The following is an 11,070-nucleotide window of genomic DNA, read 5'->3' on the forward strand; positions in this document are numbered from 1 at the left end:
TCTTGATCCATTCATCTGTTGATGGACTTCTAGGTTCTATGCAGCCATCAAAAGCAACGAAATCTTGCCATTTGCGACAACATGGATGGAACTAGAGCGTATCATGCTTTGCGAAATAAGTCAAGCGGAGAAAGACAATTATCATATGATCTCCCTGATATGAGGAAGTGGTGATGCAACATGGGGGCTTAAGTGGATAGGAGAAGAATCCATGAAACAAGATGGGATAGGGAGGGAGACAAACCATAAGTGACTCTTAATCTCACGAAACAAACTGTGGGTTGCTGGGGGGAGGGGGGTTGGGAGAAGGGGGGTAGGGTTATGGACATTGGGGAGGGTATGTGCTTTTGGGTAAATTGGAAGGGGAGGTGAACCATGAGAGACTATGGACTCTGAAAAACAATCTGAGGGGTTTGAAGTGGCGAGGGGGTGGGAGGTTGGGGTACCAGGTGGTGGGTATTATAGAGGGCACGGCTTGCATGGAGCACTGGATGTGGTGAAAAAATAATGAATACTGTTTTTCTGAAAATAAATAAATTGGAAAAAAAATGAACTATATTGGGATTTCATCAAGATCAAAAGCTTTTGCTCAGCAAAGGAAACAAAATCAAAAGACAACTGACAGAATGGGAGAAGATATTTGCAAACGACATCTCAGATAAAAGACTAGTGTCCAAAATCTATAAAGAACTTAGCAAACTCAACACTCAAAGAACAAATAATCCAATCAAGAAATGGGCAGAAGACATGAACAGACATTTCTGCAAAGAAGACATCCAGATGACCAACAGACACATGAAAAAGTGCTCCATATCACTCGGCATCAGGGAAATACAAATCAAAACCACAATGAGATATCACCTCACAGCAGTCAGAATGGCTAAAATCAACAAGTCAGGAAATGACAGATGCTGGCGAGGATGCGGAGAAAGGGGAACCCTCCTACACTGTTGGTGGGAATGCAAGCTGGTGCAACCACTCTGGAAAACAGCATGGAGGTTCCTCAAAATGTTGAAAATAGAACTGCCCTATGACCCAGCAATTGCACTACTGGGTATTTACCCTAAAGATACAAACGCAGTGATCCAAAGGGGCACGTGCACCCGAATGTTTATAGCAGCAATGTCCACAATTGCCAAACTATGGAAAGAACCTAGATGTCCATCACCAGATGAATGGATAAAGAAGAAGTGGTATATATACACAATGGAATAGTATGCAGCCATCAAAATAAATGAAATCTTGCCATTTGCGACAACATGGATGGAACTAGAGTGTATCATGCTTAGCAAAATAAGTCAAGCAGAGAAAGACAACTACCATATGATCTCCCTGATATGAGGAAGTGGTGATGCAACATGGGGGCTTAAGTGGGTAGGAGAATAATAAATGAAACAAGATGGGACTCGGAGGGAGACAAACCATAAGTGACTCTTAATCTCACAAAACAAACTGAGGGTTGCTGGGGGGAGGTAGAAGGGGGGAGAGAAGGGGGGTGGGGTTATGTACATTGGGGAGGGTATGTGCTTTGGTGAGTGCTGTGAAGTGTGTAAACCTGGCGATTCACAGACCTGTACCCCTGGGGATAATAATATATGTTTATAAAAAATAAAAAATTTAAAAAATATACGTTAAAAATAAAAAAAGAAAGTTACAGGTCAGTAACACTGATGAACACAGATGCAATATTCATCAATAAAATATTATCAAATCTATACAACAATACATTAAAAGATCATTCACCATGATCAGGTGGAGTTTATTCCCAGGATTAACAATGAGTCAATATTTACAAATCAATCAACATGATACACCACATTAACAAAACAAAGTATAAAAATCATATGCTCTTCTCAATAGGTCCAGAAAAAGAATTTGACAAAACACAGCATTCATTCATGATTTAAAAAAAGCCTCACCAAAGTAGGTTTACAGGGAATATACATCAACATAATAAAGGTCATATATGACAAACACACAGGAAACATCATACCCAGTAGGGAAAAAAACAGAGCTTTTTTTCTAAGGTAAGGGACAAGACAAGGATGTCCACTCTTCACCACTTTTACTCAACATAATACCAGAAGTCCTAGCCACAGCAATCAGACAAGTAGAAGGAATAAAGGCATCCACATTGGTAAAGAAGAACTGAAACTTTTACTATTGGCACATGACATGATTCTCTATATAGAAGTCCTACAAACCCCACCAAATACTGAAAAAGTAATAAATGAATTCAGTAAAGTCACAAGATATAAAATCGAAGCACAGAAATCCACTCGTATCTATACACTAAAAATGAAACAACAGAAAGAGAAATAAAAAAGCAATTCCATTTATAGTTACAGCAAAAATAATAAAATACCTAGGAATAAACTTAAGGTGCTGAAATAGCTGTACTCTGAAAACTACAAAACATTGATGAGAGGGGGGCGCCTGGGTGGCTCAGTGGGTTAAGCCTCTGCCTTCGGCTCAGGTCATGATCCCTGTGTTCTGGGATCGAGCCCCGCATCGCATCGGGCTCTCTGCTCAGCAGGGAGCCTGCTTCCTCCTCTCTCACTCTCTGCCAGCCTCTCTGCCTACTTGTGATCTCTGTCTGTCAAATAAATTTAAAACAAAACAAAACATTGATGAGAGGAACTGAGATGACACAAACAAATGGAAAGATATTCTATGCCCGCCCCCCCGAAAGATATTTCCTGTTCATGGGTTAGAAGGAAATACTATTAAAATACCCATACTACCCAAATCAATCTACAGATTTAATTCAATCCCTAACAAAATACCAGCATCATTTTTCCAAAACTAGAACAAAGTATCCTAAAATTTGTATGAAACCACAAAAGATCAAGAATAGCCAAAACAATCTTGAAAAAGAAAAACAAATCTGGAGGTATCACAATTCCAGATTTAAAGTTATCCTACCAAGATAATCAAGACAATATGGTACTTGCACAAAAATAGACACACAGAACAGTATAGAAAACCCTGAAACAAACCCATGATTATATGGCCACTTAATCTTTGACAAAAGAGGCAAGAATATGCTATAGGAAAAACACAGTCTCTTTAATAAATGGTGTTGTAAAACTAAATAGCTACATGAAAAAAATAAGAAACTGGATCACTTTCTTATACCATACACAAAAATAAATTCAAAAGGGATTAAAGACCTAAAGGTGAGACCTGAAGCCATAAAAATCATAGAAGACAGCACAGGCAGTATTTCTCTAACATTGGACATAGCAACAATTTTCTCAATATGTCTCTTGAGGCAGGAGAAATAAAAACAGAAATAAACTATTGGGACTGCAGCAAAACAAAAAGCTTCCCTACGACAAAGGAAAAACAATCAATAAAACTAAAAGACAACCTACTGAATAGGAGAAGATATTTGCAAATGACATATCTGATAAAGGGTTAGTATCCTAAATCTATAAAGAACTTGTATAACTGAACACCCAAAAAATAAATAATCCAATTAAAAATGAGCAAAAGACATGAACATACTTTTCTCCAGACATACAGATGGTCAACAGACACATGAAAAGATGTTCATCATCACTCACCATCAGGGAAATGCAAATCAAAACTACAGTGAGATATCATATCACACCTGTCAGAATGGCTAAAATTAAAATCTCAAGAAACAACAGGTGTTGGCAAAGATATGAAGAAAAAGGAGCACTCACGCACTGTTAGTGGGAATGTAAACTGGCGCAGGCACTGTGGAAAACTGTATGGAGGTTCCTTAAAGAGCTAAAAGTAGAACTACCTCCTGATATAGCAATAGCATTATTAGGTATGTATCTGAAGAATACAATAACACTAATTCAAAGGGATACTTATAGCAGCATTATTTACAATAGCCAAATTGCTATTTACAATAACCAAATAGCAACATTATTTACAATAGCCAAATTTACAGTAACCAAATTACAATAGCTGAATATTATTCAGCTATAAAAAGGAATGAAATACTGCCATTTGCAAGGATGTGGATGGAGCTAGAGAGTATTATACTAAGGAAACTAAGTCAGTCAGAGAAAGAGAAATACCATATGATTTCACTCATATGTGGAACTTGAGAAACAAAACAGATGATGAAAGTGGAAAAACAAGAGACAGACAAATGAAGAAACAGACTCTTTTATAGAGAACAAACTGATGCTTACCAGAGGGTGAAGGGTGGGGGAATGGATTAAATAGGTAATGGGGTTTAAGGAGTGCACTTGTAATGAGCGCCAGGTGATGTATGGAATTGTGGAATCACTTTATTGTATATCTGATTCTGATATAACACTCTATGGTTAACTAACTGGAATTAAAATAAAAATAAACACAAGAAACAACAAATGTTGGCGAGGATGTGGAGAAAAAGGAACTTGTGCACTGTTGGTGGGAATACAAACTGGTACATCCACTGTAGAAAACAGAAGGAAAGCAGAAGTGAGTTGGGGGAAATCGGACGGGGAGAGGAACCATGAGAGACTGTGGACTCTGAGAAACAAACTGAGGGTTTGGGAGGGGAGGGGGGTGGAGAGTTAGGTGAGCCCGGTGGGGGGTATTAAGGAGGGCACGTATTGCATGGAGCACTGGCTGTGGTGCATAAACAATGAATCTTGGAACACTGAAAAAAAAATAAAATTACCAAAAAAACAAAACAAAACAAAAACCAAAGGTGCTAAAGAAGAGAGATACTGCAATAAAAAGTTTTGAAGAAAAGAAAAAAAAAAAGAAAACAGTTTGGAGTTTCCTCAAAAAGTTAAAAATAGAACTACCCTATGATTCAGCAATTACACTACTGGGTATTTACCCAATGAATGCAAAACACTAATTCAAAAGGATATATGACCACCTGTGTTTATTGCAACATTATTTACAATAGCCAAATTATTGAAGCATTCCAAGCTTCTATCGACAGATGAATGGATAAAGATGTCGTGTGTGTGTATGTATATGTATATATGTGTGTGTGTATGTGTATATATATGTATATGTATACATATAAAATACATATAAAATTAAATCATAAAAAGAATGAAATCTTGCCATTTGCAATAATATGCATGAAGTTAGAAAGTAAAATACTAAACAAAGTAAGTCAGAAAAAAGACAAATACCCTATGATTTTAATCACATGTGGAATTTAAGATATTCATGTTTTTAAATTGCAGAAAGGAGGTCAGAATATATTGCTAGAAGTCCAGAATAGCGAATATGGTCCCATCTTTTTCATTCATGCTTATAATGTAAAATATACCATATGTCGCATTCACAGTCACAACTCCTTAATTTTTCATTTAGCAAAAACTAGAATTACATCAGAGACCAGTAGAATATAAATGTCTGAGACCAAGAATATAGCTTAATGTGATTTGGGAGTAGATTTCATGAATGGAAGCGCTGGGAGATAAAAATGAAGATGGAAATTCAAATAGGGACCAATTTGTGAAGGACTGGAAATCTGTGAAATTGGATTAAGATATTATTTCAGAGGTAAAATGCTACCATTCAATGTTTTTTTATTAATAGATGGAAGGTTATTAGAAGTTTTAACTCAGGGGGTGCCTGGGTGGCTCAGTGGGTTAAGCCGCTGCCTTTGCTCGGGTCATGATCTCAGGGTCCTGGGATTGAGTCCTGCACTCTGCTCAGCAGGGAGCCTGCTTCTCTCTCTCTCTCTCTCTCTCTCTCTCTCTGCCTGCCTCTCCATCTACTTGTGATTTCTCTCTGTCAAATAAATAAATAAAATCTTTTTTTAAAAAAAAAAAAAAAGAAGTCTTAACTCAGGTGTGCCTGGGTGGCTCAGTGGATTAAAACCTCTTCCTTTGGCTCAAGTCATGGGCCCAGGGTTTTGGGATTGAGCCCGCATCGGGAATCTCTGCTCAGCGGGGAGCCTGCTTCTCTCTCTCTGCCTGCCTCTTTGCCTACTTGCGATCTCTGTCTATCAAATTGCCTACTTGTGAACTCTGTCTGTCAAATAAATAAATAAAATCTTTTAAAAAAAGTTTTAACTCATAACAAAATGTGAGTTGGGTTTCAGGAAAACATATATGTTTTCTTTTGTGACTGGAGAATAAAAATCCTCTCTGAATCTATACCTTGGCAGCACCTGTCTAGACAAAGAACCTGGTGCTCTCCTGGGGGAATGGAAAGACCAGATTGGGAGATCCTATCAGATCTGATCTCAGTTACACTTTTTTTTTGCAGCTCAAAATTGGTGCTGTTTTCCACAATATTCTCCTAAGATATAATCAGCACACAAACCACACACTTCTATCTTGTAAAACATACATATTCATTTGTATAAACATTGTTTTATATAGCCCAGTTTGGCAAAATCCATGGTCTTGAACTGCCTGCTCTGCTACCATGAGAAAGCATCTGACATGTAGAAAATGTCCGAGGTAAGTGGCCTCCACATGTGAAAGTAGTGTTTTCTGAAGAAATTCCTGAGCATAGGATATCTAAATGTAACAGTATTTATTACCATCAAGAATTTAAGGAAGGATTTCAATTGTGGCTGCAGATGGCAACCTTATGTAATTTTTTTCTCCTTTCCCAACATTTAACCACATAACTTGATGGTTGAGAGCTAAGATTTAGCCCAATTATTTTGATAGCACTCCCTGAAAATAAAGCAGCTGACACTCTTCCTGGTCAAAGGGCTTGGATTATGCTTCCTCAAACCCATGACCAACCTCTAAATAACCAGGCCCTGTTCTGGTGCCGCCATTCCCACCCTGTGGGGCCCCAACCAATTCTGTTACACTGCTAAATTAAAAAGCAGGAAATCCAATTATTCCTGACTCACCATCTGCATCCTCATTTCCCACCCATCCTAGGAGACTTTGGCTCTAGCTACTTTGGCTAACCATCTGTAATGCAAATTTATTTGTACTTTCACAACTCTGGGTCTTTTCTGATGGTGATCCTTCAGCCTAGAATTCCCTTATGGATCCTTTCTATCCTAGCCATCACTTAGAGCTCAATTCCTCCTTGAGGCATGTGCCCCATTCCAAGATATCTCAAGCTAAGCTGTAATTAATTGCTTGCTCCTTCTGTGTTTATACCATATGTTAATTGACCCTACATTAGAGCAACTATTTCCATCTACTTTATATGAGTCATTTTAAATGAATAGGGTTAAACAAACTTTGAATGGCAGATGGTGTCAGAGAAAGTACTTATGCTTGAAATTGACAGACTTGGGTTCAAATTCTGTTCTCTTCCTTTTGTTGCTGCCTGATTTTGAACAGTAAATTCATTTCTCTGACTCAGTTTTCTCATCTGTAAAATGAGGACCATTAAGAGTAGCTACCTCATAGCTAGCGTTAAGTGTTTTAATATGGGGCAAGTGGAAGTACCAGAAACTGCCTGGTACATAGTAAATGTTTCATAATGGTTAGCTCCCATTATTATCACCATTTTTATCATCGTTTTATCATCACTACTATTATCATCGTTTGAACCTACCCCAGAATGTAAACTCCACACAGAAAAAGATAATCATATGTTTGTCCTCTGATGTGCCCGCAGCACTGTGCCTGGCATGAAGTATATACTTAAGAAATGTCTGTTGAGTGTGTGGATAAATTAATGGATCCATAAAATAATTCTCATTGTTAGCATCCTCCTCTTCCTCTTTGACTCTTCTACCGTCTCTTAACGTGGTACATTATACTTCACACAAAAACTACCAATTAAAGGCCACTGAACATCTCCCATCCCTTGTTCGTTTTGTTTTACCTGTGTTTTTTGCCCTTTCCTTTTTTTAAAAAATATATATTTTTAAAGATTTTATTTATTTATTTGACAGACAGATCACAAGTAGGCAGAGAGGCAGGAAGAAAGAAAGGAAGGGAAGCAGGCTCCCTGCTGAGTAGAGAGCCCGACCCGGAGCTCGATCCCAAGACTTTAGGATCATGACCTGAGCCGAAAGTAGAGGCTTAACCCATTGAACCACCCAGGTGCCTCACCCCCTTCCCTGAATTCTCTGCCCTAACAAGTTTGAATTCAACAGTAACCATTTCAGCCTAGCCTTGCTGGCAGAGGTAGTGCGCTGGAGGGGGGGGGGGAGGGAGGGGCTGGAAGCGGGGCGTGGCCACCATGCCGCAGAAGCAGACTGCGCCTGCGTAGGCTGCGGCAAAGCTAAGCACTGAGAAGGTCGCGGTCATTGCTCCTTGCTGTTTGTATGGAAAGATCACTCCTCTCACCAGCTCTCACTCCCGATCCTGGGTCTCCAGCTTAGGACTTGGGCCGAGGCTCCAGCATTCCTACCATCCTCTCTCTGACAGATTGCTGACCTCCCCGTTCCTGCTCCTGGCTCCTGGAACCATGTCTCTGGTAAGCCAGAATGCGCGCCGCGGCAGCGCAGAGACCGCTGCAGATTACAGCGACTGCCAGGGTGAGATGCAGGCTAGTAACGCCTCCGGGGTCCCGACCTCCATGCTAGTTCCCCAGGCTCTCCAGGGCTCTCATACGCCAATCAGCCCTCAGGGTGCCAGCGCTTCCCAGGCTGCGCAGGACCCGAACGACCTCGAGGTCCTAATCGAAGAGCAGTCCCAACGTTTGGGGGCGCTCAGGGTCCACGACCCTCTGGAAGACAGGTCGATTGCTTTGGTGAATTTCATGCGAATGAAAAGCCAAACCGAAGGTTCTATCCAGCAGGCAGAGATGCTGGAGTTCCTCAGAGAATACTCAGATCAGTTCCCTGAGATCCTCAGACGAGCCTCAGCTCACCTGGATCAGGTCTTTGGGTTGAACCTGAGGGTTCTTGATCCCCAGGCTGACATTTACAACCTAATCAGCAAACGGGGTTTCCAGACCACTGATCGGATAGCAGAATCCCTGGATGTGCCAAAGGCAGGTCTCCTGGCCTTGGTCCTAGGCCACATCCTCCTGAATGGTAACCGGGCAAGAGAAGCATCCATTTGGGACCTGCTGTTAAAGGTTGATTTGTTGGGTGATCCCCAGAGGATCAACAACCTTTTTGGGAACACAAGGAACCTGCTCATTACTGACTTTGTGCGCATGCGGTTCTTGGAGTACTGGCCAGTGTATGGCACTAATCCCCTTGAATTTGAGTTCTTGTGGGGCTCTAGAGCCCACAGGGAAATCACAAAGATGGAAGCCCTGAAGTTTGTGGCAGAGGCCCATGATGAAGAACCCTGGAGCTGGCCTGAAGAATATAACAAGGCCCTAGAAGCTGACAAAGCCAAAGAAAGAAGACAGGCTGCTGGCTTGGAATTCTGGTCAGAGGACACTATGAATGATAAGGCCAATGATTTGGTCCAGTTGGCCATTAATGTCACTGAGGAGTTGCTGCCTATACATCAGGATGAGCTACTGGCTCACACTGGCAAAGAATTTGAGGAAGTGTTCCCAAATATCCTCAGTCGAGCTACTCTAATCCTTGATCTGTTCTATGGGTTCTCTCTGATTGAGGTTGATACCAGTGAGCACATATACCTCCTTGTCCAGCAACCGGAATCAGAAGAAGAGCAAATGATGTTAGACAGCCTGGGGAGACCCCCTCAAGAATATGTGATGCCAATTTTGGGTTTGATCTTCCTAATGGGCAACCGTGTCAAAGAGGCCAACATCTGGAACATGCTTCGAAGATTTGGTGTGGATGTAGGAAGAAAGCATGCCATCACCTGCAAGCTTATGAGACAGCGCTACTTGGAATGCAGGCCACTGTCCTACTCTAATCCAGTTGAATATGAGCTTCTGTGGGGTCCTCGTGCTCACCTTGAAACCACCAAAATGAAAGCCTTGGAGTATATGGCCAGGCTCTACAGAAAGCAACCACAGGACTGGCCAGAGCAATACAGGGAGGCTGTTGAAGATGAGGAAGCCAGAGCCAGATCTGAGGCAACTGCCATGTTCTTTTTTGGCTCCATGTGAAATCTGGGGAAATGTATCACTTTAGTTGTATGGCATCAGTTAAAGAGGCCCTGGGAAAATGGGCACTGGGGCCCCAAATCAGAAGTCAGTCGTGGCTGGGGTGGAAAGTACACATTGTGCTTGCTATTGTGTCCTATTCCTAATGGTACTTCCTTCCTTCCTTATAATGTACCCTTGAATTAGGTTCATGATCAATGTTTATAAATAAAATTGCTCATTTACTATTCCTGTCTTATTTTAATGTAAAAGCTCAGATAGTTGTGCAAAATGTATTGGTAATATTTACATCTTTCTATGATGTGGAGAATATAAAGTTGTTCTTTAACTGTTTGAAATACTTAGTAAAATGGTGTGGTGCAAAAGTTAAGTAACAATAGTAACAACACACAAAAGAAAAACAAACACAAAATCACTTATCTGTGGATGCCTTCTTTGTGTCTTTTCTTGTGTAAGGAAAAAAAAAAGCTGGCATTTACCTGTATTTGCTTTGCTGTTCCAAAATGTAGTGAAAAATAAAATTATAATGAATTAGACCCTATGCTTAAGCAATCTTTTATTCAACAAATATTTATTAAGCACCTGCCATGCTCTGTGCTTAGAATATAAAGGTGAAGAAGACCCTGCTGAACCCCCTGGGCTTAAGGGGGAGGGGCCATGGAAGTAAACCAGTAATTGTTTTATTGCTGCGACAAGATGTATAATAAGGATAAGCTTAGAGTGCTAGGAGAGGCCACAGGAGTAACTTCCAGCTAAATGGTAGGTGCTGGGAGGGGACAGTGGAGAAGGCAATGGGGCACAAGAAGGGGTAGGGGAGGGGGAGGAGGTATCACGCAAAGGATTAGTGGGGGATTGGACGAGGTGGTGATAGGGGATAATGAGGTGGTATGGAGGGCTGAGGACAAGTTGTCTTTTAGTTACTTCTATTCCAGGACCTAAGGTTGGAGTGGGGGAGGGAGAGATTGTGAAGTCAGGATCAGTATGTAAAACACCTTTTGTGGGATTCACAAAGACAGTGTTCAGTTAAAGGGGGAAGTGGGAGAGGGAAGCCTGTGGCAGAGATAAGGAAGACCCATATTCTCGAGAGTGGGTCTTAGGAATCAACAGTGGTTCTCCTGAAGGCAGCTGGTCTTGGATATTGGGTCAAATCGAACAATCCACCTG

General features: G+C 40.9%; 1 protein-coding gene across 1 annotated transcript; it reads left to right on the forward strand.

Moving 5' to 3' along the window:
* The first annotated feature begins 8,133 nt into the window (after nt 1–8,133).
* On the forward strand, nt 8,134–10,442 carry MAGEE2 (MAGE family member E2). The gene has a single exon (XM_044234495.1). It carries the CDS (start codon nt 8,338–8,340, stop codon nt 9,907–9,909), a length of 1,572 nt encoding a protein of 523 aa, XP_044090430.1. The 5' UTR covers nt 8,134–8,337; the 3' UTR covers nt 9,910–10,442.
* The last annotated feature ends 628 nt before the right edge of the window (nt 10,443–11,070 follow it).

This window comes from Neovison vison, chromosome X, assembly GCF_020171115.1.
Source record: "Neovison vison isolate M4711 chromosome X, ASM_NN_V1, whole genome shotgun sequence".
In the NCBI taxonomy this organism is placed as follows: Eukaryota; Metazoa; Chordata; class Mammalia; order Carnivora; family Mustelidae; genus Neogale; species Neogale vison.

Excerpts from the sequence above, each read along its gene's own strand:
- MAGEE2 (XM_044234495.1), top strand. The coding sequence starts at position 8,338 with ATGTCTCTGGTAAGCCAGAATGCGCGCCGCGGCAGCGCAGAGACCGCT.